Consider the following 27,916-nt stretch of genomic DNA (forward strand, 5'->3'; position numbering starts at 1 on the left):
AACACATCGCTTTTCTGCTTCAGGAAGAATGCCCAAACTTTTCTGGAAAAATCATCAATAAAGGTTAGCATATAATTAGCTCCACCTCTCGAAGGCACTCTGGATGGCCCTCACAGATCAGAATGAATATACTCCAATGTTCCCTTCGTGTTATGGATTCCTTTGGTGAATCGAACTCTCTTTTGCTTCCCAAAAACACAGTGTTCACAGAAATTTAGTTTACAAATTCCTTGCCCATCAAGAAGTCCTCTTTTGCTCAATTCTACCATGCCATTCTCGCTCATATGCCCTAGGCGCATATGCCAAAGTTTAGTAATATCATCTTCTGACAAGAAAGATGAAGCGACAATTGATCGCCAAGAATGAGAGAACCACGCAAAACATATAACTTGGCAGTCTTTCTTTGCCCTTTCATCACAACAAGGGAACCTTTGAAAATATTTAAAACCCCACTTTCAGCTGTGTATCTGTACCCTTTTGAATCAAGAGTACTCAACGAAATTAAATTTCTCTTCAATTCTGGAACATGTCGTACATCACTAAGTGTTCTGACAACTCCATCAAACATCTTAACTTTAATTGTTCCAACACCTGCGATTTTACACGAAGCATTATTTCCCATCAAAACAACACCTTCAGACACTGTTTCGTAAGTTGTAAACCAATCCCGATTGGGACTCATGTGGAAGGTGCAGCCTAAATCAAGTATCCACTCCTCGTTTACTTTAGAATCATTGACAGAGGCGACTAGAAGTTCACCATCGCTGTAGTCTTCTACAACATCAGCTTTACCAAAATTTTCTGGTTGTTTTCCCTTTTGATTCGCAGCCTCCCTTTTAATCTTATTCTGTAGCTTATAGCACTCAGATTTAATGTGCCTTTTCTTCTTACAGAAGTTACAAGTTTTACCTCTGTTTGAAGACTTCGATCTACTCTTAGATTTACCACGAGGATTTCGTTCCTGTGTCCTACCACGATCATCATCAGCATTCCGATCTTGTCTCCCACGAACAATGAGACCCTCTCCTTGAGAGTCGGGTTTAACCACAAGATGCTCCATCTTATCATATGAGGTTAAAGAATCATAAACCTCATCAACTGTGAGAGACTTGTGGCTATATAAAATTGTGTCTCTAAAGGTTGAATAAGACGGGGGCAACGAACAAAGTAGAATCAACCCTAGATCTTCCTTATCATTGAATCTCCATGGCCTCCAAGTTTGAGAGAATTTCTTTAAACACTGTTAAGTGTTCGGGTACAGACGCACCTTCCTCCAAACGATGGGCATAAAGACGCTGCTTCATATGCAGCTTGCTTGTTAGAGTTTTCGACATACATATTTGTTCTAGCCTCTTCCATAATGCAATGGCGATCTTCTCTTTCATCACATCCTGCAAAATTTCGTTGGACAAATGCGATGTAATTGTGTTAACGCCTTTCGATCCTTACGCTTCTTCTCTCATCATCATTAATGTCAAGGCATCTTATCTATCCTAGCGAGGGCATCCTCCAGATCCATCTCGCAAGAAGCGCTTGCATCTTAATCTACCACAATGCAAATCTGGTGTTGCGATCCAACAGCGGAATTTCATACTTCAAAGACGCCATTACCGTGATCAAGATGAATAACCCAGAAGCTCAGATACCAATTTGTGAAAAAAATAAAAAATAAAATAAAATAAAGAACACACAAAATTTTACGTGGAAACCCTTTCGGGAAAAAACCACGGATAGAGGAGAAGAAAATTCACTATGTCGAAAATTTGAATCAATACAAGAAGTTTATAGGCTTGCAAAGCCATATTCTAGTAGGATTGAAACACCTTATTCTAATCAATATAAAATAGATGGAGTTTAATAAGGTTTAAAAATCTTATTCTAAAATAAAATAAAAGAAGTCTAGTTCTATATGGATTTTACTTTTATTTTATTTTCCATCGTATTTTATTTAAAATAAGAATTTGGGTCACTTAATTCTAACAAGATTAAATAGACATAATATTTAAATATTAAAGGCTAAATTTATTATTATAACAACAAAAAATAAGATAATGGGATGAAAAATGTTAATTGCTTTAATCGTTTAGTTTCTAAATTAAAAATACTAAATTATTTGATTCTTTTTGAAAGACCAATTTACTTAATATTAAAATTGAGAAAAATAAAAAGGTTTTTTTCACGTTTTAATCAATTAATTAACACTAATAATTCGACCTTTATTTTTCAGTTAATATAAATAGAAGTACTTAAAGTTGACAACTTGTACTTGGTATCTAAATTTTTTGATTTAATACCTAAACTTGAAATCCACGAGTTAACTTAATATTTCTTTATGTACCGATTAACATTATTAAAATATGTTGACGTGACACTAATAACTAATAGCATAATAACATATGATAGTCTCACATTTTAAAATATAAAAGTTAAATACCAAAAAAATAAATTACCAAGTTTAGATATCTTTGTATATATTAACTCGTATAACCATATAAAACTATTTTTAATTTATAAATCAGCTGTAGCGGCTTAGTTGTACTCTAAGCCTATGATTACTAAATTAGATAAAAAGTAAAGAGAAAATTGACTAATAATCTTAAAAAATGAATCGCTTTCTCATCATCTATAATTAACTTTCTTAATTTGTCTGTTTCATTTAACGCAACACAAACTAGCATAATTACACTTTTTTATTTTAATTGCTTTGAATTATATCTTCACACTTTTTAGTGATAAACATGTCAATTTTATTATTATTTTTGCATATATATTAAAAGGTATGGTACACTAATTTTATAAAAAATTAATTTAACATTTTATTTTATTTTTTATTTTTAGTTCGTTTTTCTATCAAATCATTCAAAATGAATAAAAATTTAATATTTTTAACTTTATTAATATGGTATATACATTGATAACATTTAAATATTTAATTAATTTTTAAAATTTTAAAATTTAAAAGAAATTATTTTTAAAATTAAAATTATTAAAATTATTAAAAAATATAAAAATATTTTTAATGTTTTAAAGTTTTAAAATTAATTAAATATTAATATATCATTAACATAATAATTTACGTATTGGTCACGTCAATAAAATTAACAAATATTTATTTTTCTCATCAATTTTAAAATAATTTAATAAAAATATAAATTTAAAAATTAAAATAAACGAAAACATTAAATAAAAAATTAAAATAATTATTACTTTGTATTGCTAACTTTTACTACTTTTTATTTGAATTACTATTTTTAATAAATTATGTAATCCTTTATTAAATTAGCTACTAAAAGCTTCGACCAACAGGAGCATCGTATAGACCTGGCAGTTGAAGAAAAGATGTTTTGTCTGAGTTTGTCTTTGTCTCACTATTTTCATATAAAATATAGAGTCTTCCACTCCACTACAAAGGTATAAGTCCCACTACTCTCACTTTATTATATATTAATCACTTTTCCTTATAAATTTCCCCCATTTCCAATCAGACAACTAAAAGGGATTCGTCCCCATGGCGGCAACCGGACCTTCTCTGTTTGTCGCCAGTACGTTAGTGACGTCAATGGCCGGAAACTCGGGGAGGAACCGGTGCTTAAGCTCATTTCGAGCGATGGCGGTGTCTGCAGATCAGAAATCGTCACCGGCGACGGTTTCAACGAGGTCAACGGAGAACGGAAGATGGTTGGAAGAGAAGAATAGGAAGGGAAGGAAGGAAGAAGAAGAGTTAACATCGAATATTTACTCGAATCCTCAGGAAATAACCGACGAGAAAGGAAAAACGTTGAGAGAATATTTCCAAGAGTGCAAAGATTTGATGATCCAATCAAAGGCAGGGCCGCCACGGTGGTTTACTCCTTTGGAGTGCGGGTCCCATGCTCCTGATTCTCCTCTCCTCCTCTTTTTGCCTGGTTTGAATTTCTTTTTTCATTTTTTTTTTGGAGTTTTTGATAAGGAAATCATAGCTAGCTTTTGACATTAACTTTATAGTAAAGTTATCAACTTTTTGAAAATGAAATTCATAGTTATCAACTTTTTTTTTTTTCATTTTTATTAAATTTGAACGTTAATACAGGGATTGATGGCATGGGGCTTGGACTTTTTAAACATCATCATAAACTGGGAAAGTAAGTGACACTTTTACTCTCTTTTTTTTTAAGTGAACTTTTTTTCTGAAGTTGAATTGAATTTGATTTTTTTTTTTAAAAATTATTGAATGAAGGATTTTCGAAATTTGGTGTTTGCATATTCCAGTATCGGATAAAACATCATTTACAGGTAAAGATCCGGCCTTCTATGCATATGTTGAAAGCATATATGCCTAATCCTATGTACTTTCTGTCTTTAACTTTTCAACATAATATAAAGCATTATCATTACTTAATGACAAATCTTACCAAGTAAATCCAAACTAACTTTACTACCCTTTATTTAAAGTTTTTGATTCATGTTGAAATTTTTCTTATTTGTATCAACTTGATTATTTCAGGTACTTTGGTAAATAGCTTGTAAATGGCTCAGGATTTGATTTTTGAAAAAGTACTAAGCAAAAAGCTAATGCCAAGTTGATCATAGTGTCTCTTTATATATAAAAAGGAACATTAATATCCTGTTTTAGTATTGTTTCGTTTTGATTCTGTTCTATTTGCATAATTCGTTTATTTTCCTTCCTTAGATCTAGTGAAGCTGGTTGAAAGAACAGTAAGGTCCGAATACAAGAGATCACCAGACCGACCAATTTATATTGTTGGAGAGTCTCTTGGAGCATGCATTGCCTTAGATGTTGCTGCTCGTAACCCTGACGTTGATCTTGTGCTAATTTTGGCCAATCCAGGTGCAAACTTATGCTGTTATAATCCTGTCCAATATAAAAATAGGATTGATTTTGGAACCTGAACATAACAGATTTTACTTGTAAAGGAATAGTAAGAGGTGGATGCAACAGAGATGATAAAATGTACTTTAAACCCCTGAAAACTGGCTAAAGAGTGATGTTGATCGTTGCAATAAAATTAATAGTGTTTGCTGTCTCGCTTATGTTCTGTTTGCAGCTACATCATTTAGCAGGTCACAATTACAATCTCTAATACCTGTACTGCAAGTCATGCCTGATCAACTCTCATTGTACCTCCCTTACATGCTGAACCTGGTATCAGGTTTGGAGGCTTTTCTTTAAATTCCAGTTTGTTGGCCTTGATACTTACCTGAGGCTGAGGTGTTTAACTTGTTCTATTTAGTCTAACAGCCTTAAAAGCATAATGTTAATGACTTTTTGTTGAAAACGAATAAAATAACAATATTTTAGCATCACTTTTGGTGGATCTATTATTCTTATTGCTGATCAGAAATAATTAAGAATGTTGGTGAGATGTGAGCAATGGTATCTGTTTAGGTGATCCTTTGAGGATGGCCTTCGAAAATGTGGCAAAGGGACTTATGCCACACCAAATTGTTGGAGAGCTAACACAGGATCTGGTTGCAATGTCGTCTTATCTCTCTGTAAGATTCAGTTATGAAGCATTAATGCTGGAATTACTATTTCAGTTGACATTTTTTGTGTTACTTCCACATCTGCATTATTTTGTTGCCAAAATATATATGGAGATGATAGTTTGAATATGCTTTTATATTTGAGGATACAACTTTTCATTCATAGAAAAGATAATAGCTTCACATAGTTTATGATGCTCATGCAATGTATTTCACCTAATTTATTTTCATTTTGGTGCAAAAAGAATTGACAATTTAAGTCTCAGGTTCTGGCTGACATGTTACCCAGGGAAACACTTCTCTGGAAGCTACAAATGCTTAAATCTGCTTCTTCATCTGCTAATTCACATCTCCATGCTGTAAAAAATCAAGCATTGTTGCTTTGCAGGTCCTTAATTAGTCATCAACTCCATCCATTGATCTTTTTGTTAATATTCTTGCCTAGTTTATGGCCCCTATTGTGATAATGGCTGGTATTTTCTATTTTTTGTTATAGTGGGAAGGATCAGTTGTTTCCCAGTGAAGAGGAAGCTCAAAGACTGTACCACATGTTGCCTAAATGTGAGAAACGTGTGTTTGAAGAAAGCGGCCATTTTCTCTTCTTAGTAGGACTCTCTCTCTCTCTCTCTCTCACACACACACACACACACGCGCGTTCTGTAAATAATCAGCAGCATGAAAATGCTTTTGATGGAAAAGTAATTTGGGTAAGAAAGAGGTTAAATAAAACTGAAGACTAACTAAGATGAATAAATATCATTTGTTTACATTGTAATGCAGGGTCTTGAAACAATATTTTGCTTGAAATATCATTTCTCAACCCATTCTGAAAATGCATCATATTTTTGCTCATTCATCGCAGGAATATGGTTTTGATTTGGTAACAGCCATCAAGGGTGCTAGTTTCTATCGTCATGGAAAATACCTTGACTACGTGTCAGATTACATACCACCCACACCTTATGAATTCAAGAAAATATATGAATCAAACAGGTAATATATCCTATGGCAAAACTTTCATGCAAATTGCATTAACAGGAATAAACCATGGGTGAGTCTAATTGGAAGAATGACATTTTGTTTGTCTGGGGTATATAAAAGTTGATGGTTGGAATTGTTTGTTCTATAAGTATTTACTTTTATTTGTATAGTATTTATGTATATGTTTTTATATTGGTAAAACATAAGAAGATATTTAATTAAAGTATATATACCCCAGGATTCAATGCCAGGATCTGTTACTGTGGATCCCTATGTTTTTGCTTGATGCGGATATGATCACAGTGGCAGTTCCCAATTATAGTATATTTTTCGCTGTGTAAGCACATTAACATTTAATACTAACTACAAAGTATTGTTATTCCTAGATGGGTACTTGCTGTTACTAGTCCGGTGATGCTCTCAACTTTAGAGGATGGCAAAGTGGTGAGAGGCCTGGCTGGAATACCCTCAGAAGGACCAGTCTTGTATGTTGGGTATCACATGTTACTGGGATTTGAATTGGCTCCCCTAGTGCTTCAGTTTCTTATGGAGAGAAATATTCTTTTGCGAGGGATAGCCCATCCGATGATGTTTACTAGGGCCAAAGAAGGCAGAATGCTTGATCTAGGTTCATTTGACACATATAGACTAATGGGTGCAGTTCCTGTGTCTGGATCCAACTTCTATAAACTTTTATCTTCAAAGTCTCATGCCTTGCTGTATCCTGGAGGTGTTCGTGAGGCTCTTCATAGGAAGGTAGTTTACATAACACTTCATAAGGACATTTTCTATCTGAAAATAGATCTAATGCTCGGCTTGATCAAAGTTCAGGCTTCTAATACAAAATTGAAAATTCAACAATTGTACTTGTACCATATCTTTAATTTCCTCATACATACAAGTTCGATGCATCTGTTATGAATTAAAATTAGTGACTGTGATGGGGTAGATAGACTTTGAAGATAAAGTGCTGATGAACTTGCCATTTGTTTGTGTTCATTGCAAATCACCAATGCTGGATGAATTTCTTAAGATTTGAAGGGCTAAGATACTCGGCAATGCTGAACTATACATTTTTTTTTCAGGGAGAAGAATACAAGTTATTCTGGCCGGAACAGTCGGAGTTTGTGAGGATGGCATCTAGATTTGGAGCCAAAATTGTACCTTTTGGCGTGGTAGGAGAAGATGATGTTGGTGAGGTGAGCCTGACACATTTATTGCACCATATGCAGAACTTTCTAAGGCTAGTGTCTATAGTAGCCTATTATTTTGGAGCATATGAAGCATTTGGTCTTCTAGAGCAATTCTAGTTAAACAATTTTTTCAATTCATCCTTGTCAATGTGTCCCTGCATATCTGAGCTTATTATAAATATGGCATGTATGTAAATTTCCTAATAGTTATGATATATCTATCATATTGATTAAAAATATTGTCTATATTAATACATATTTAACATTTGAATTTTTTTTTACATAAAACAATTAGTTAGAAAAGTTTAATTTACTTAAAATTTGGCATTTTCGATCTAATATTAATGTAACATGAAATATGTGGGTTCGATTGTAAAATAATAACAGTATAGTGTGTATGTATATACAAGCACATTGCTCATATGGATTTTTGCACAATTCCTGTTGTCAGCTCGTTTTTGACTACAATGATCAAATGCAAATCCCTTCATTGAGGACGTTCATAAAAGAGCTCACAGAAGAGGTTGTGCACTTGAGGTACCAATTCTATCCACTTATCTGATAAGTTTTCTATAATTGCTATAAATTCTTCCCATTGCACAATTCTCTGGTTGGTTTCCTTAAAATTTTGGAATGGTAGGATTGATGCCAGTGGCGAAGTGTCGAACCAAGATGTCTACCTTCCCGGAGTTGTTCCTAAATTGCCAGGCCGATTTTATTATTATTTTGGGAAACCTATTGAAACAAAAGGTACTGTCTTTCTACAACTATATTGTTTTTATATGTATCATGATTGACACAATTAATGTATGTTTTGAAGAAAGGAAAGAAGAGCTAAGAAACAGGGAGAGAGCTCATGAAGTATATTTGCATGTGAAGACAGAGGTTGAGAAATGCATAGCCTACTTGAAGGAAAAAAGAGAAGAAGATCCCTACAGGAATTTAATGACTCGGTTGGTGTACCAGGCCATGCATGGCTTCAAAGCTCAAGTCCCGACATTTGAGCTTTGATGCACAGTATATATAAAGGTTCATATTGGGTTTTCTCCTTACAAGGTTTGGCAATAAAAGCTGCATTGTTACATGTCAAGAAAACACACTATATATAAGCTATAGACAATATCAAAGAAAGGAATGGTCTACTTTTCCTTGCTTTTGTGGGGATGGGTGACTTTTTGTTATACCTATTCACTATTGGCTTTGATTAACTCAATTGATTATATAATAATTGATATATTATGTGTCCTTAAAGGTGTATGTATATTATTATTTGTAATATAATATGTATTGAATATAATTATATCACATTAATGTTCATGTGTGGCTTCGTTATAGAAGAGGGTCAATGGCAGCATTGTGGCCTTTGTAGCGAAAGTTGGAATCGAGAGGTTGAGTATGTTTGAGGCACGATGGTGGTCATGAAGTTTCTGTCGTCGTGTGATTGTTGTGTTTCTCTTGTATTGTCATTTATTTATTGCTTTGATTGCTCTGTAGCTTTTGCTGGCTTAGTGCACCTGCACATGTTTTGTTTATTCTCTCTTAATTGAATAAAATGACTTTGCTTAGAAAAGTAATTAAATTAATTTTATGTTATGAAATAAATAATAAATAGAATGTTTTTCCAAAGTCTCTATTTATAGATGTAAGAAATATAAATGAAATAAAAGTAGACTTTTGTTGAGTCATATTTCTCGTATCATATTGATAGGAATGTTGGGGTATTTATACATGTGGATATAAGTATTATTACAGCTCATAGTGTGGACCTATTATTTTGTTTTGATCTTATTGCCTCCGGTACTAACATTTTCTACCCCTAGTATTGACATTATTTGTGGACTCTAGGTTTGCTTGGCACATAATTATGGAGCACACGGTCCTTTCTGCTTTTGGGTTGGCGTTCTAGGCTGGCTTCGTAGCTACTGGACGTGTGTCTGGATTGCTGCAAGTGAGATTGCGGTTTTCTTTAAGTTCTTGCGAGCTGGGTTTATAACTTTGCCTTGCGAGCTAAATCCGTGGGCTGATCTTGCGACCTTAACCTGTAGGCTTCCCGTAACTTTGCCTTGCGAGCTGGATTTGTGAGCTAATCCTGCGACCTTACTCTGTAGGCTCGCTCAAGGTTCCCTCGAGATAGATTTGTAGCTTTGTTTTGCGAGCTTGATCGCCTTATTGTCTTCTCGTGGTCAGGTCGTAGGTCATGGGTCGTGGGTCGGAGGCTTGGATCCTTTTTAGGACTCGAGTCTCAGGTTATTGGCGTATAACAATCTACTCCCCCTCAAGTGGGCCTAAGGAGTGTCATACAGTGGTGCTCCTTAGGTCCATCATATCAGGATTAAATGCAGCTTGTTAGGTACACTACGAACTGTGATGCATAATGGTCACTGTACAACGTACGTGAGTGGTTTTCGCGTGTTTATATCTGATCGTTGAAAATTGAAACGTTTTCGTTTGTACACATATGGGCCGTTGATAACCCTCGGTCATACGAATCGTCTAATAGGCAGGAAGGGAACTTTTTTAAAAAGATATTCTTCTGAACCCTAAATCCTCTATTTTTAGTGTTTTCTGCAATCAAAATAAAGGTAATTTTCAAAGACTTTGATTTTTCTTTTAAAACTTTTGTTTCCTTCTCTTGTCGAAGCATGGTGAGGATGAGAGGAGCTGATAACTGCATCACCTTAGTCTATTGGTCATCTTCAATTCTGGTGACAGAGATGTTACGTATGCACCACTAAACGGGAGGAGTTAGAACGAGTCCTTTCGGTGCGGGAAAAGAACTTTCTAATTTTACGTATGAGTTCTCCCTTTTAGAGGGGTTATATCGACTATGTAAGACCATCGAGGATAGCTTTCTGCTTCTATTGCATGCGTTGGAGGTTGAGTTTCATTTACTGTTGCACCTTTTCTTTTGCAGCCTTCTGAATAACTACAACATTGCTTTCGGGCTTTTCTCGATGACTCGCAATGGCGTATTTTCTCGACTGTAGTTAGGGATGTGAGATACCTATGCTCGCAGTTTTTCAACATTTGTATCAGTTGAAGGGTCGTGGTTCGAAAGATTCGACGGGGTTCTACTTCTCTCATTGCAAGAAATTGCAAACAATTATTTGAAATCATTATTCTAAACTTCATCTAAACCGAGGAAAGTGCATTTGAGTTCGTAATATACTTGGTGAGAATTTCAAATTTACCATTAAATGATCTTTACCCAGTAAGGACATATGTGTGTTTCAACGAAGCCTTGCTATGGTGAAGCTGTTGCCCAGTTTCAGAGGCTTCGCATTGGTCGTCCTCTGACTCTAAAGACTCTCATCATAGCGATTAGATATTGTTTGGAGGGTTTTAGCCCTAATGGATGGAAGCCTAGTGACAATCAAGAGGTTGTTCAGTCAGTTAGTGCGTTACCTAATAGGGCTACCTAGCCTCATGACTTTTTCGATCAATTAGGTCAGATACTATTGGGTCATATGGCGGAGCCATTTAACTTATTCTATCACTTCTACAAGATGAAGCTTCGTCCATTTGTTGTTGCTGAGTTCGCACAAGGGGGTTGTTGGGTCAAATATTAATTTGTTAACTGCTCTCACTGATCCCAGGGTTATTACTAGTGCAAGAATTGATTAGGGCTCCAAGGATATTTCAAGTGGGACTAATAGTCTTTCTCGCGAGCTCAACAAGGAAATGGACATCGATTTCTTGGTCGGCGGTGCTTGCAATAAGCGTAAAACCTTTGCGGGGGCTATGCGTATTAACTCTGCAAGTGAAGAAAAAAGGAACAGTATATAGCAGAAGCGTCGTAGTAAAAAAAGAACAGATCCTGTTGAGGTTGTTGTTGGAGCTTCGAGTCCTTCTAGTTTTCTATCCGCGAACTTACCATCTTCTACTCCTACTGCTAGTTCGCCAATCATCGGTTGCTAATGATACCCATCCAGTTGTTGCTCGTTTTTCTCTTTCTGTGTCTGTCATTAGAAAAACGTTGATTGAGGGTAATGAAGGTTCATTTCCTTGGTGTGAGTATTTAAGCATGCAGGAGTACCCTTATAACCTTGACATTACAACCCTTAGATGGCAGGCCACAATGCCAGAAGCTATTAGGCCAAGCAGAGTGCAACTACCCCCAACATCAAGCTTGTGCTCGTCTCTACGATTTTTGCTTTATGAGGCCAATATGGTTGGGGTAAGGTATGTGGAGGCCTGTTAGAGGGAGCTCGCAGATATTAAGGTAAAGTTAGCGAACAACATCGTAAGGTGATGAAGGAAAATGAGATCATCATTAAGTAAAATGAAGATTTCATGGAGTGTCTTGCCATTGTGGAGACTAAAACGGAAGGGTTAGAGCGTGAGGTGGCCACTGAAAGGGAAAGTAAAAAGGCTCTGCAAGCTGATTTAGACAAGCTTACAGAAGAGCATGTAACCGAAACGGACAAGATTGTCCGAGAGTTTCAAGATCAAGTGGATGACACAATCAAGGAACATCTTTTGGTCTTTGAAGAATTTAAGAAAAAGACAACTTAAAATGTCTTAAGTTCTATTTCGAAGCTGAAGATGAACATTCTGCTCCACGCCCAGGTCACTGCTGGTCCTTTTGATGTTTGCAAAGTGGATCTTGATACTCTCGAGGGGGTGGATATGAGCTTGCTAGGCTTCGATATGTTATGTCCCTCAAGTGTTGCGTGAGACTCTTTTGTGTCTACTTGGAGGAGTTCTCCAAAATTTTATATAGAGGAGGATCTTACTGTGAATAAGGATGCGGTCCCCTCTATTGCAAACAATGATGTTATTCCTTCTGATTGTGTGCATCAAGGCATAGATAGAGATAACATGCATTGATTTATTGAATACTTTGTACCTTTTTGTTTTTAATCAGAATATGTTCTATTTTGTAGTAATTGTTTTTATGCGTTCGCGAATTTAGTCATTTTTATCGCACAACTATGCCGGTATTTATGAAGAACCTTCGAAGATCGCTAGCGTGATCTTTAACGAAAATTTTGAAAGGTAACACATATACATATACTTCACAAAAAATTCTGAAAGATAAGAAGTTGTGGATGTGAATTCGCTAGTTGTTTCATACTTTGAAAGATAACAAACTGAGAGTTTTGCTCTTGTTAACTGTTTTGGATGTTGGTGCTTTTCGTCTGCAAACCTTAATATGTTAGCTGGAAGCTTTACTCTAGCTAACTATTTTGGAGGTTGTAGTTTTTCACCTACGAACCTTAATATTACAATTAGGAGTTTTGCTCTTGCTAATTGTTTTAGAGGTTGCAACTTTTCACCTGCGGACCTTAATATTATAGCTAAGAGCTTTGCTCTTACTAACTGTTTTGGAGGTTGCGGCTATTTGTCTACGAATCTTAACATTATAGTTATGAGCTTTGCTCTCGTTAATTGTTTTGGAGGTTGTGGTTTTTCGCTTGCAAACCTTAATATGACAGTTGAGAGGTTTGCTCTCGCTAACTGTTTTAGAGGTTACAATTCTTCGCCTGCGAACCTTAATATGATAGCTAGGAGCTTTGCTTTTGCTCACTATTTTGGAGGTTGCAGCTTTTTTTCTATAAACCTTAATATCACACGAATGTTGTTGGGGAAAATTTTTCATTCATAGGGTAAAGAGTTATACATAGTATTTTTTGAGATGTCGGGCATTCTAAGTTTGCAGTACAACTGTGCCCTCCATTCTTGCTAGCTTATACGCTCTGTAACCTATTTTTTCTATCACTTTATATGGCCTTACCCACTTTGGAGCCATTTTTCCTCGTTTAGAAGCAGGTAGGCTATTGTTAGTATTTCTTAAGACGAGGTCGCCCACTTGGAACTGCTTGTTTCTGACCTTGGAATTATAGTAGTGAGCTACTTGTTAGGCGCGTACTACGTTTCTAACTTCAGTTACTTCTCTAAGTTCGTCAATTAGATTGAGGTTGAGTCTGAGAGCCTCTTGATTAGCTTTTTCATTGAAGTGTTGTGTTCTATACGACCTTAGACCAATTTTTGTAGGGGTTACAACTTTCACACCGTAGACCAGAAAGAAAGTTGTTTCTCTTGTCACGAGGCTTGTAGTTCGCAGGGCCCATAAGATTCTTGGTAGCTCTTCCAACCAAGCGCTTTTAGCCTCGCCCACTTTTTTTTGAAGGCTGTTAGAATTTTTTTGTTCATCGCTTCTACTTGCCCGTTGGTTTGTGGTGTTTTTACTAAAGCTCGAGCCAGAACTATTTGAAGGACAGTACATAATTTTTGAATCTTCCCTAAAATTATGTGCCATTGTCTGTGATGATTGTGCGAGGTATCCTAAACCTGCATATAAACGATTTCCAAAGAAAAGACTCCATCTATTTTTCTATGATGGTTGCCAAAGCTTCCATTTCAATCCATTGGGTAAAGTAGTCTACAGCCACTACAATGAAATTTTTTTATGCCATGGCTATTAAAAATGGACTAAGGATATCAACCCTCCAAGTTCCAAATGGCCATAGACTTGACATGGCTTGAGGGGTTCTGCAGGTTGTCGTTGGACTTTGGCATTTCTCTGGCAGGAATCACATATGCGAACTAACTTATGGGCGTCCTCCTAGACTGTAGGCCAGTAGTATGTTTGCCTAAAGATTTTCTGTTTAAGTAATCTGCCTCTTAAGTGATCTCCACAAATTTCTTCGTGGATCTCTCTCATAACGTACTCTGCTTTAGATGGCGATAAACACTGCAATAGTGGATGCGAAAACCCTTTTCTATACAGTACACTCTTCAAAAGGGTGTATCTATTAATTGTAAGATAAAACACATTATCTTAATTTATCATGTAATGAGCTTGCAGTATTCAAATATGCAATTTATATATTGGAAGTTCAACAAATATTTATGATTTGTGATGATGGTATACCTCGTAGCCTTACGTTGTAGTTTTACGAACTCTTTTCTATCTTGGTTGTCTTGCACGCCTTAGAGTGTATGGATTATTGGTGTCATCCATCCTCCTAAGCTATGCAAAGTACTTAGGGCGTGTTATAGCTCAGGGTTTCCCTATGCTTTAGCAGGATTTTTCCTCTTTCTTCAATGATAACAGAGGATGCTAATTTTGACAAAACGTTAACGCGTGCGTTGTCATTTCTCGAGAGCTATTTAGTTTGGGCTTTGTTGAATCCTGCGAGCAGGTGAGTTTCCATTGTATGATATTTTTTCAACACTGCTTCTTTTACGTCGTATTCACCATTCATTTGTTTTGCCACCAATTGCAAATTTGTATGGACAATTAGATCCTTTTGTTTCTAGTTGGTGTGCTAACTGTAATCCTGATACCAAGGCATCATACTCAGTAATGTTATTCAATGTTTGAAACCCAAACGACAATCCATACTGCCACTCGTTGCCACTTGGGTCGATTATGAGTGCTCCTGCCTTTGATTCTGTTTTGGCTGCAGAGCTATCAACGTAAACTAGCCAACTTTTTGAATTGTCAATTGTATGTGTAGTTATTGCGGTATTGACAGTTCTTTCGAAGGAACATTCCACTATGAAATCTGCCAGCACCTGTCACTTTATTGCAATTCACAGGGCAAAGTCAATCCCATATTTAGTGAGCTCAATACTCCACTTTGTTACCCTTCCCGAAGTATCTGTCTTGGATAGCACTTCTTTCATAAACTGATTAGTGATCATAACAATTGAATGGGCTTGGAAGTATTGTCGTAATTTACGAGTTGCAACAACTAGAGTATAGACTCCTTATTTTTGAGTACCTCAGTTCGCTATTTTGGAGCACCTTGTTGATATAATATCTCGGGAACTGGTGGACACCTTCTGATTTAACCAATACTAGTACAACTATCTCTTCTAAGGTTGCCAAGTATAGGAAGAGTGTTTCTCCTATCTGAAGCAATTTCAACAGTAGAAGGGAGGTGGGGTATAACTTTAGTTCCTCGAAGGCTGATTGGCATTCTTCTGTCCATGAGATGGAGGCTCTTAAAGCTTTGAAGAATGATAGACACTTGTCTGCCATCCTCGAGATAAATCTGTTCAGTGCTACTGTTTTCCCCTGAGACGTTGTATATCTTTTATTATCCATAGAGGGGATATTTCCATGATTTCTTAGATTTTCTTTGGGTTTACCTCTATTCCCCTTTCAAAAATCATAAAGCCTAAGAATCTATTAACTCTCACCCCAAAAGCACACTTCTCTGAGTTCAGTTTCATGCTGTGAGCTTTTAAGATTATGAATGTTTCTAATAAGCTCCGTACATACTCGCTCATGGATATCTATTTACTAACATATCATTGATGTAGACCTCGAGACTGTGGCCTATTTGGTCATTGAATATCCCATTTACCAATCTCTGATAGGTCGCGCTCGCGTTTTTTAGGCCGAAGGGTATAACCTTGTAGTAAAACAATCCCTCTTTCGTGATGAAGGCTATTTTTTTCTAGTCTTCTCTTTCCAAAAAGATCTGATTGTAACATGAGAAGACATCCATAAAGCTCATGAATTTGCGGCCCACTGAAGCATCCACCAAGAGACCGATCGAGGTTGGGGGGAAACTATCTTTGAGACATGCCTCATTGAGATTGGTGAAGTCGATACACATCCTCCTTTTACCGTTTGCTTTCTTCACATTACCATGTTTGAGACCCAATTTAGATATTCTACCTCCCGAATGAATCCTACTGATAACAGCTTGGTGACCTCCTGCCTCACTACTTCTATTACTTAAGGTGTGAACTTTTATCTCTTCTGCTTTAGTGGCTTCGCCTTTAGGAAAACGTTCAGCTTGTGCACAATCACTTGGGGGTGTACGTCCGACATGTCTACCTTGGACCAGGCAAAAGCATATGCATTTTTTATCAAACATCTGACCAACTTGTTCTTCTCTTTTTCTTTCAATGCTGAAGAAATTTTGATAGTTCTCTCTTCGTTGTTGTAAAATAGCTGCAAGGTCTCAGTATGCTCCACAGCTTCATGTTTTTTGCTCCTGTGCACATCTTTTACATCCAGACTATCCAAATTCAGAGCCTGACTTGCTAATTCAGCCTTTTGCGAACTCCGCCCCTCAGCCATAGGTTCTATTCTTGCTTGGCAGATAATATGTGACACTGCCTCGCAGTGCGCTGATCAGATCACAGGAATCCAACTCTAGTTTTTGCCGGGAACTTAATTTTCATACAGAATATTGCAATTATCATCCTTGCCATTCTCATTATCGGTCTTCCAAAAATGGCGTTGTATGGCATTAGGTGGTCCACTAAATAGAACTAAACGTACTTTGTGGTAGTGTGCTCGTCATCCCCTAAGATGAGAGGCAGGGTGATTGAGACTTTCACCTCGACTAAGTGGTTCTTAAAACCGTACAACAGGCCTGATCTGGACAATGCATGCTCTTTCAATCCCATTTTTTGGTATGCTTCCTAGGATAACATTTCCACTACACTTTCGCTGCCGACAAGTATCCTTTTGGCTTCAAAATCGACAACCGTAGCTGAGACTACCATCGGGTCATTTCCCTCTTCGTCGCATAACAACTTTTTATTGCCGCCACCAAACTTGATACTCTATTTTTCATGTCAGCACGACCTCTTGGGAGTACTAACTAACATCACACTCTACATGTGCGCCCTTCTTTTTGTGTTGGAACCTGCTTATTCGTCATATGTTCCTACGATCACATGGATGATGCCTTGAACCTTTTACTTGCTTTTGGGATTACCGCACAAGCTCTGACCCTACTACAAACTACTCTGATTCATGTATTCTATGAGTTCTTCATTTCAGATAGCTTCCTCTATGGCATCTTTTAGCGTGAAGTAATCTTTAGTCTTGTGCCCTATATCGTCATGGAAGGCACATCGATCTCTCGAGTTCACCCTTCTCCCGATGCTCCTTATTGGGGGTGGCTTGGGCGAGATGCCAAAGCTCTTAACCTGCCTAAGGATGTAAGTTCACGTAACGTTTAAGGGGGTGTAAGCCTCAAACCTTCCTTGGGGAGCGTATCTTCTGGTGTGCTCTTGCTGGGGTCTTTGGGGGTCCTGAGAGTATCACTTTGGGTTTGACTTCTTTGCGACTTGTTGTTTCTTACTCTCAGTGATTGGCTAGGGGGTCCTTTCTGTCTGCTAGGTCTTTCTCTGTTCTAGAACTGCTTATCTTTCCTTTAAGATGTGACACGTGATGCTCTCTTGATTTCTTTTGCTTCTGCAAATTTGTGAGCTCACTCATACAAATCAGTTAGACATTATGGTCTGTTATCCTCGAAGGAATATTGGACATGGTTGTTCTGCACTCCTATGATAAAGGCATCTATAGCCCACTAGTCCTCTAAGTTTTTTGTGTTTAGGGTTACCATATAAAATCTTTTTACATAACCCTAAAGGGACTTGCCTTCCCTTTGCTACACCGACATCAAGCCCATAGGCATGTTCATGATTGCCCTATGGGCCTTAAATCTGCCCATGAACATTTGACCCAATTGTGAAAAGTTTCAGACCGAACCTTGTAAAAGGGAGAGGTACCAATTCTTGGCACTTCCTTTGAGTGTTGTGGAAAAAGCTTTACACTTCGCTGCATCCAATGCTCCCAACACATTTATATAGTCGTTGTACTGTATTAGATGAGCTCGCAGGTCCTTTCTTCCCTCAAACATATCTTTTAGGACCATGAAGTCACGTGGTAAGCTTACTATCGCGATTTTAGTAGCTAGTAGGTTATTGGAATAGAATAACCAGTCCATGTCTTGTGATTTGTGATGTATCACCCGTATGTCCTTCTGCAGTTCATCTATCTTGCTTTGTTATTCTTTCGCTGAGGCTTCGTCTTGTGTGTTTATGTTGCCCTGCGAATAAGAGTTATCAGCATGCATCTTTTTTCGTAACCCCTCGTTCTATTTCAATAACTTCTATTAGAAGGCTTATTGCTCCATGAATAGTGCCTCTTGAGCAGCCATCTATTCCCTCATGAACTTTACTTGCTCCTGGATGATTAAGAACTACAGGGGGTGCCTCTTAGTTGAGAGGAAATGGTGGTCCCTGCAGGTAGAGAGGTTCAAATCCAAAGGGATGGAAGTTCTCCGATAAACTACATTGTCAAAGTTTTTTGGTCTGTCGGTGAACCACCCAATGAACAAATTTATTTCATCATGCTGGGTACCGAAACCTGACACTCTGGCCTGTCCTGATGATAATTTGATAGGGGGATTTTTATTTAGGTGAGCCATTTGTTTCCAGAAATAGAAAAACTTAATCAAACTCAGAAAAATCTAATGATCGGAAGTCTGTCCACGTTCATCGCACCAATTGTTGAGTAATATTTCTCTTATATCTTGTTGATAGGAATTTTGGGTTTCTATACATGCAGCTATAAGTACTATTACAGATCATAGCGTTGCCCCACTATTTTGTCTTGATTTTATTACCTTCGGTATTGACATTCTCTGCCCTTAGTATTAACATTCTTTACGGACTCTAGGTTTGCTGCATGTGCCTACGGAGTACGCAGTCTTTTCTGTTTTTGAGACTGGCGCTTTGGGTAGGCTTCGTACCTACTGGACACGTGTCTGGATGGCCTACGGAGTACGTGGTCCTTTTAGTGAGTTCTTTGGGCATATACGAAGTGAAACTGCGATCTTCCCTAGGTTCCTGCTAGTTGGATCCGTGGGCTGGTCTTGGGACCTTGCCCTGTGGGCTCACGCAAGGTTCCCACAAGCTGGATTGTAGCCTTGCTATGTGAGTTGGTTCACTTTGTTGTCTTCTCGTGGTCGGGTCATAGGTCAGAGGCTCAGATCCTTTCTAGGACTTGGGTCTCAGGTTATTGACATATAACAACTTTTAATAAATATTAAAGTATATCAAACTGATTTTGATCTTGATGAACATCCACTTAATAACAAAATATTTATAATACTCCCTTTTGGATGTCCATTGGTAGATAATGTGCCTCATAAAAACTTTATTAAAATAAAAATTCCATAGGAAAAAATATCTTAGTGAAGGAAAAAGAGTACACATATCTATATTACACATAAACATACTATCTCATTAAAAATTTTATCAAGAAAACCAATGGGATAAAACCTCGGTTAAGGGTACAACGAGTATTTACTTCTCGTCATGACAACATTACATAACATCTCATGTTTTACTATTCAATATTGAATACTAGCTTTTCAAAACACAATTTGAACAGATTTGGTAAATGTTTATGTAACCATTCTTCTGAAAGTCATGAATGAGGAAGAATTTTTGGGAAGTATATTTTGATCTCTTCAAGAGTTTCAACAATAATCATAACAAACTTTAATCATGATCCTTCTATAATAATACATAAATTCAATAAAAATTTACACAAACGTATTGAATACTTTTTCAAGAATTTCTACATGCTTTCAGCATTCTAAATCTTATTTTAAGACAAACTTCACTGTATAGTAATTCAAATAAAAAGCTGTAACAACAAACATTAGGCGCATGTCAAATCTTTCATGATTGCCATACTAATAAGATATCTAAAGATTATTGTGTCCACAAAAAAAAATTATATTTTCTCATTATCATTGCCAAAACTTAGCAAGAAATTTCATTTTTCTTATTTCATTTTTGCAAAACTTGCTTTGTATCACACTAGCTTTATACCTTTAGGTTTTTGAACTGTTGGTCCAAAATGAATTGTGTTTTTCCATTTTGGCTTCCATTTTGGCCAATTATTCTATGTCTATGTTTCTCGACTATTGGGAAATGTGCTCATATTATAGTAAACATGTAATTATTTTTTATGTATTTGAACGATGAATAAATAAATAAAGTTAATTTTACATTTCACTATTATGTATTTTGTGTTTTTGTCTTTCATGTTTTGCAAGCATAGTGAAATTGTGATAAGAAAATATTAGCTCATTGATTGTCTAAGTTCAAATTGATGATGTAACACCCCTAACTCGTGACCAACGCCGGTGTCGGACACGAGGGGTTAACGGCCAAACCCTCTCAAGATACCAACCAATTTGACATTACCAGTCAGGCTGGAAAACTGCGTCACCGTCTCCTTAAAAATCATATCTCCAGTTTCAAAACTCGGAAACTGGTTTCGTAAATTTTCCCTGAATTTAGACTCATATACCCATCCATGGATTTATTTTTAGAATTTTTGGTTGGGCCAATTGGTACAGTTTATTATTTAAAGTCACCCATGTTACAGGGACCGACTGCTCTGACCTTCGCGCGTTTCAACTTGAATATCTCTCTGTACAGGGCTTTAATACTGGTTCCGTTTGTTTCTAATGAAACTAGACTCAAAATGGAATCTCTAAATATAAGGCATGACTCCTAATTCTTTCTGGATAATTTATGGTAAATTTTCAAAGTCGCGACAGGGGACCCAGAAACCGTTCTGGCCCTGTCTCACGAGAACCTTAATATTTCTCAGTATACTGCTCATATGGTCGTTTCGTTTCATCCATATAAAAATAGATTCATCAAGTTTCAGTTCCATAATTTACTCACTATTTAATTCTACTTCTACTATTTTTAGTGATTTTTCAATCTCATCTCACTGCTGCTGTCCGCAACAGTTACTGCAGTAGACTATGCCAATTTCATGAATTTTTCCTTGGCCTTAATCATCCATCATACATGACACAAATTATGGCCACCTTATCAAAATTTGAGTTTCTATGACTCGTGGCTATAGGTTCTAGCATCCCACTCGACGACCACATAGGCCATTTTCACATGGCTTAAAGTTTACAACCCACAATTCGACAAAATATAATAGCCTATACATGCCAAATGTTCTTCAACAACAAAAACAATACCACAAGATTTCAGCCAGTGTGATGACTTCAACGACGGTCCCGATCACGCAAACAATACGAGTCCGAGAGACCTAAAATGGGTGACAAGAAAAACACCGAGTGAGTTTACAACTCAGTAAGTCATAAGCATTCATCAATCCACTGATAAAGTTACTACTACATGTACAACAAATGAGGCTAGGTACTCGTCCATATCGAATCTATACCATAATACCTCGGACCTTTCGGTCCAATCTCGTACCAATTCATACATCCACATTTCATATTCTACACAACAAGATAATCAAGCATTTTACACATTAACTCATTTTCCAGCACAACCATACAATTTCAATCATCACATAGATTTAAGGCTTACCAATTTCAACCCCAAGCATGAACGTATTCTCTATTCGTCATGAGCTCGAGGTACTTACCCGATCCGCTGTCCATACTCAATTCAATGGAGACACACCTCCATATATTTAAAAACGCACACACAGTGCTTACTACTCGATTTCGCACACTTAGTGCCACGTAATTTAAGCCCGCACACACAGTGCCATACCCTCCGAGCTCGCACACCCAGTGCCGTATTTTTCCAGCTTGCACACTTAGTGCCATATATTTCCAGCACGCACACTTAGTGCCGATCTCGTCACCGTACACACGTATTGCCCGCACACTTAGTGCCGAAAGCAAACTTTCTACACATTTCACTATTTCTTTTATATATATATATATCATCCCATTAAACACAATTGCATAAATTTTACAATCATTTGAGCAATATCAAATATATGCTTAATGACTTACCTTGTTTGGGGTAGAACGGTTCCAAATCGGCTACTCGTTTGCTTTCTCCTTTCCTTTGTCCAATCTAGTTCCCCTTTGCTCTTGAGCTAAATCAAACAATTTACCTCTCCATCAAACACAAACATACGACATTCACATGCATTATTATGGTTATTGCGAATACTTAACACAACTAAGCTGAAAATTTACTCAATCTCATCTTAATTTATTGCTACTTATTTATCAAAGTTTCCAATACAAGGTATTTAACACCTATGCCCATTTGTACCCCATATGGCGAATGCTTCATTCCTTACCCAATTAACCATCCAACAATTTTTCAGCCTCATTACCACCCTTTTCATGTCTAATTGTTTAAATACTCTCAAGCTCATTCACAAGTACTATTATACATCTCATTAAGCATTAATCATGTTGCAACATAAATTCTATAGCATGGCGAATACTCATGCACACACACATAACAACAAGAGCTCAATGGCACAAAATTTCCTTTTGTTAAACATTGAACTTACTCATTTCCATGCTTTCATCACAACAACATCAAAACACTCACCAAGGAAAACAACATGCATGGCCGAATTTTAACTCACCTAACAACTTAGTTTCGATTTGAGATTCAAGGAAAAATTTTGAACCAATCCTCTAAATCATGCAGGCATTTTCAAGAGTGGCATAAAACATACCTTCTTGTATCAAAACACCTTAGTCTAGTAAGCTCCCATGGCTGATTTTCTCAAGCTTTTTCCCCCCTTTCTTCTTAGTATATTCGGCCAAGCAAGGAGAAAATGAGGGAATGAACACCCATTTTTTTTTTCTTTCTTTCTTTGCTTTTGTTTCTCTCATGTACGGCAAGGGGGGGGGGAAGCATCCACACTCTTTTTTTTTTTGTTATCATCATTTTCTTTTTTCCATTTCTTTAATGCTAACTTTCTTATTTTATTGTTTCCTACATGCATCACTAGTCTAACATGTTGGAGACATGTTTCCACCCATAGCATGGCCGGCCATCATGCTTCATTTTGGCTAATTTGACATGCAAGGACAACACTTTCCCACATGTATTAATAGGCCACCTTACATTTGCCTAGCACATTTCTAAATTTTCTCACATAAGTCCTATTTGATAAAAATTCACTTACAATTAAAAAAATCCAAACATGAAATTTTCACACATGCATATATACATATAATGAGCATCAATTATGATGGTTAATTATTATTATGACTCGGTTTAGTGGTCCCGAAACCACTTTCCGGCTAGGGTCAATTTAGGGATGTCACAGATGATAAGTGGCATTGTAAGAATGCTTACATTGCGAGAAAGAAAACTTATTTCAATAGATAATTTAAACGAGTTTGTAATCCCGTAAAAGAATCAAAGTGAGCATTTTATTCAAATACTTAGAAAGATTATTATGTCGTCTACAATTCCAACTGAGGAGATGACTAGTCTTGGTTATTGGAGCAGTTGACTTTACGGGTAGAGACATAGATGTATTCATTGGAAAAAAGATACATTGGACTGATGAATTAATTCTGAATCCGTTTGTGAATTAATTCACTTATGACGTTTATGGTGTGATCTACCTAAATCCTGAGTTAGTCACTGACCATGCGTATATAACTTATGTGCTTTGATATAAGTGGAGGCATATACTCTAAAGATGATAGAACACATAGTCGGTATGTTGGGTACATGACTTGTGTATGGCCTAGAAAATATTATTGTATTTATTATTTAATTATTTATTTACAGAGAGAAAATAGGGGTGGGGAGATGAATGTAGATCAAATTCAAAGGTGGGTTTAATTATTTTTAAATTTTTTGGTAAAGTTGATAAATGGGTTCATAAACTGACAAACCCTAATTTGTTTTTATTTATTTATTTTACTATTAGGACTTTTTTTGGTGGCTTTACTAACAACAATGGAATTCATAGCTTGATTAAAGAGTTAACAATATCTTTTTATTGGCATTGTGTGGATTAATAAATATGGAATGTGGCCACGGGTTGCTTGTTCTCAAATGAGCAATTTATCATAATCATTTGTTGACAATAGTAATATTAATAATTAAGAAGACACAATTACTTAATGTAATTACTTAAGAAAAAGAGGAAAAAACTTTGTCAAATTTCTTTACCTTGTAATTTCAATTACTCAATGTAAGCATGATTTTTACTTGAAATTTTCATGAATTCTTAAGTACTTGAACATGATTAAACACTAGCCATTGGAGAATTAACTGGTTGGAAATTGTTTTGCCTCAGTTTCTCTCTACCAACGAATTTTGAAGGAGCAGTTAATCGACTAGCGTCATTTTTAAATTTCTTTGACGGAGACATTTGAGCAAGCTTGAATGACCCTATTTTGTTATAGTCTCGAAATTTTGAATCTGACTTTCATTTGCTTTTACAAATTTCTTCAACTACAAATTCTAGTAACTTTAATGCTGCTACAGCCATACGGATATTTCATTCAACCCATCTTCAAATATAATACACATTTCCTCCTCGTTTCATACGATGTTACGAGCATATTAGCTTAACTACACAAATTCACGTTCATACTCAGCTATAGTCCTATTTCCTTGTTTTAACTCGAGAAACTCTTTCTTTTTCCGGTCAATAAACAGCCGGTTAACATACTTTTTCTTGAACTCATTCTGAAAGAAGTCCCAGTTAACACGATCATTCAATTTCATTGTGCTCAAAGTATCCCACCATAGATACACTTCATCTTTCAGTAAGGATACCGCACATCTCAAACAATCTTCAAGGGTGCACAACAATTCTGCAAAAACTCCGTTTGCATTCATTAGTCAATACTCAGCATTTGAAGGATTATCATCTATCGTATGACTGAATTCCTCCGCTCTACATTTTTGAATTTATCTACTTATACTCAGGTAACCGTCACAGGTATAGGGTTTCAAGTATTTAGGGGTGCTGGAGGATGCACAATAGTGGATGAATGTGGTAGAGTTGCAAGATTTGCTTGCTTGAACTCGTTGCACCACTGATTCATCATTCCAAGAAATACATTATTCATCTCCTCACCAACGAATTATGGAATAGACACACTATTACTTGCTCTAGGATTCGAAGCTTGAACATTACTTTCAGTTTCATTAACTATAGGTCGATTCGATTCAGCTGACATCATGAATCTATAAGAAAATACAATGTTAGAACATATCAAAAGGATCACACTATCATAGGGTATATGTGGCATGTATATACTAAACTTTACTCCACTACGTTAGTCCTAGAATCAACTAAACCGTAGCTCTAATACCACTAAATGTAACAACCATAACCTGTACCCGTCGTCGAAATAGGGTTACAAAGTATTACGATACAAGCAGAACATTAAAACATTCATTTAATAAATCATTGCAAACATAATCTAATTACATTCAATCATATACATAACGCCCCTTAATCGAGCCCTTCAGACCCTAGAATTAACTTAGAAACAATTCGGGACTAAATTAAAAACAATTGGAGAGTTCATGAAAAATTTAGAAAATTTGGACTGCAGAGGTCACACGGATGAGTCATACGCCTATGTCTCAGGTCATGTAACGATCGAAATAGGGACGCACAACTATGTCCTAGCCCGTGTTCTCACCTGTGTAACTCTTTGAGTTGGGTCACACGGCCAAGTCACTCGCCCGTGTAACAACCTGACTTGCATGCTTTAAAACCTACAGGGGACACACAGCCGTGTCGCCCAGCTGAGTCACATGTCCGTGTCTCAGGTCGTGTGGACATGAATTTGCCTAAAAACAAGCCATTTCTATCACCAATTCAAGCAACCATCTAAAGGCATTAATAACACCTAATCAAAGCATCAAAACTTGACGTAAACCAACATGAAATGACCAATTCAAAAGTTCAAAACCATTCAACCAATATACCATACAAGGCACCTCAATTTCAAACATACAAACTTACCAAAACATGCATATCTTGATCACATTTCTACTATTAAACATAACTCAACTTTTACCAAATCATACCTCAAATGGTTACTAACACTTCAACACCTTATCATTTGAGCCATACTTATCATACATCATAAGTATGAAAATAACAAAAATAACCAACATTAAATGGTACCAAAATAACTTGTACATGCCAATGATATGTGGATTCATGTAAGATCATGTCTGGGACATGGCATTGGTACTTTATTTGGTGTATGATAATCCCGAGCGTCTTTTAGTATTCCGGGTGGTTCAATGGGCCATTCAAGATTTTGGGTTAAGAGGTGGAGTGATATGAGTAAGAATGTATGGTACATGTATGCACGTGAATCCCATGAGTATTGAACTTGATTTATGATGGAAAATTTAGCATGAGTAGAAATGAGTAAGATAAGTATGATGTTTAATGACATTTAATGTCAATTCTGACTATGTTCATGTGTGTAATATGATATTGTGGTGATGATTGATAACATGTTTAACAGCATATCTTGACTTATGTTGTTTATTATTTACATGCAACTTACTAAGCTTTATGCTTACCCTTCTCTCTTTTCCCTTTTCTTTTAGCATCGCCAAGCTAGCTCTGGGATTGTGGAAGTTGGAGCTTGAGTCACACTATCAACAAATCTTTTGGGGTATATTTGGTTTAATGCTTTTAAGTATGGCATGTATAGGGGACTTAACATTTTGTTATATGTGTCATATTTGTTAGCCAAAGTGATGGATCCTTTTGGCATACTATTCCATTTTGTATATGACTCATTTTGATTATTGGGTTGAAATCCCTAAATATTGATACATGCATGGGATGTGTTATTATTCGTCTGGTGTGTGCTAAATTGGTTGCTATCAATGATTGATAAAAGGTGGAATTCATGTTTGATGGATAAATGATACCAACTAGCATAGTCATAATATGAACAAAGGTAAAGAAATGAAATGACTGAATTTGTCAAGTGGAGAGTTTTAAACATGTATACTTTGATATGTGAATGTCATGCATGACGTAAAGTTTTGGAGGTCTAAGTAACCCAACCATTGCCTAATTTATCACCATTGGCATGTGAGTGTGTTTGTGTTGTTGTGGGTGACAAGAGGGCTTGGAAATTAGCCTCAAAATTTGTCCACATGATCAGCCCCATGGCATGTAGTCTGGCCGTGTGTCCCCTACACCCTAATTTTACAAGTCAATATGCATGGTAGTAAACACACGGGTAAAGACACGACCGTGTGTCTCAGCCATGTGGAGGGCACGGCCTTAGGACATGAGCGTGTGCCTAGGCCGTGTGAAGTCTTCACCTTAAATGGGAAAATTAAATTTGCCACACGGCCAAGCACACGGGCGTGTGACTCGGTCGTGTGACCCTTAATTGATGCTGACGACATAAATAAAGAGTTACACAGCCTGGGGACACGGGCGTCTCAAGGGTGCACATGAGCGTGTCCTTATGTCCACATTGGTGTGTGACCCTATTTTATGAATTTTTTTCTAAAGTTTATGGTTTAGTCCCAAACCGCCCATGATGTATGTTTTGGGCCTCGTAGGCCCATATAAGGGATGATATGCATGTTTTTGAATAAATTTTAAATTTCAACAAAATTTTATGTTCAGTTTTACATAGTAGTAAATGTTCAAGTCTGGTAATGCCTCGTATCCTATCCCGGTGTTGGGCACGGGTAGG

The 27,916-nt window shown here is 36.6% G+C and overlaps 1 protein-coding gene across 4 annotated transcripts; it reads left to right on the forward strand.

Moving 5' to 3' along the window:
- The first annotated feature begins 3,281 nt into the window (after positions 1 to 3,281).
- LOC108454082 (phytyl ester synthase 2, chloroplastic) lies at positions 3,282 to 9,237 on the forward strand. 4 transcript variants are annotated; one of them, XM_053024827.1, is made up of 15 exons: positions 3,282 to 3,411; positions 3,486 to 3,905; positions 4,070 to 4,121; positions 4,217 to 4,272; positions 4,670 to 4,828; positions 5,046 to 5,150; positions 5,387 to 5,493; positions 5,751 to 5,872; positions 5,981 to 6,089; positions 6,347 to 6,477; positions 6,852 to 7,221; positions 7,551 to 7,664; positions 8,110 to 8,195; positions 8,299 to 8,408; positions 8,479 to 9,237. In XM_053024827.1, exons 2-15 carry the CDS (start codon positions 3,509 to 3,511, stop codon positions 8,667 to 8,669), a joined length of 2,109 nt encoding a protein of 702 aa, XP_052880787.1. In that variant the 5' UTR covers positions 3,282 to 3,411; positions 3,486 to 3,508; the 3' UTR covers positions 8,670 to 9,237. The 4 variants fall into 4 exon arrangements, with proteins under 4 accessions (XP_052880787.1, XP_017607887.1, XP_017607885.1 ...); XM_017752398.2 differs by having other exon boundaries at positions 3,321 to 3,905; positions 8,483 to 8,579; XM_017752396.2 differs by having other exon boundaries at positions 3,323 to 3,905.
- Positions 9,238 to 27,916: the final 18,679 nt, after the last annotated feature.

The sequence above is a fragment of the Gossypium arboreum genome, unplaced genomic scaffold (assembly GCF_025698485.1).
Source record: "Gossypium arboreum isolate Shixiya-1 unplaced genomic scaffold, ASM2569848v2 Contig00178, whole genome shotgun sequence".
In the NCBI taxonomy this organism is placed as follows: domain Eukaryota; kingdom Viridiplantae; phylum Streptophyta; class Magnoliopsida; order Malvales; family Malvaceae; genus Gossypium; species Gossypium arboreum.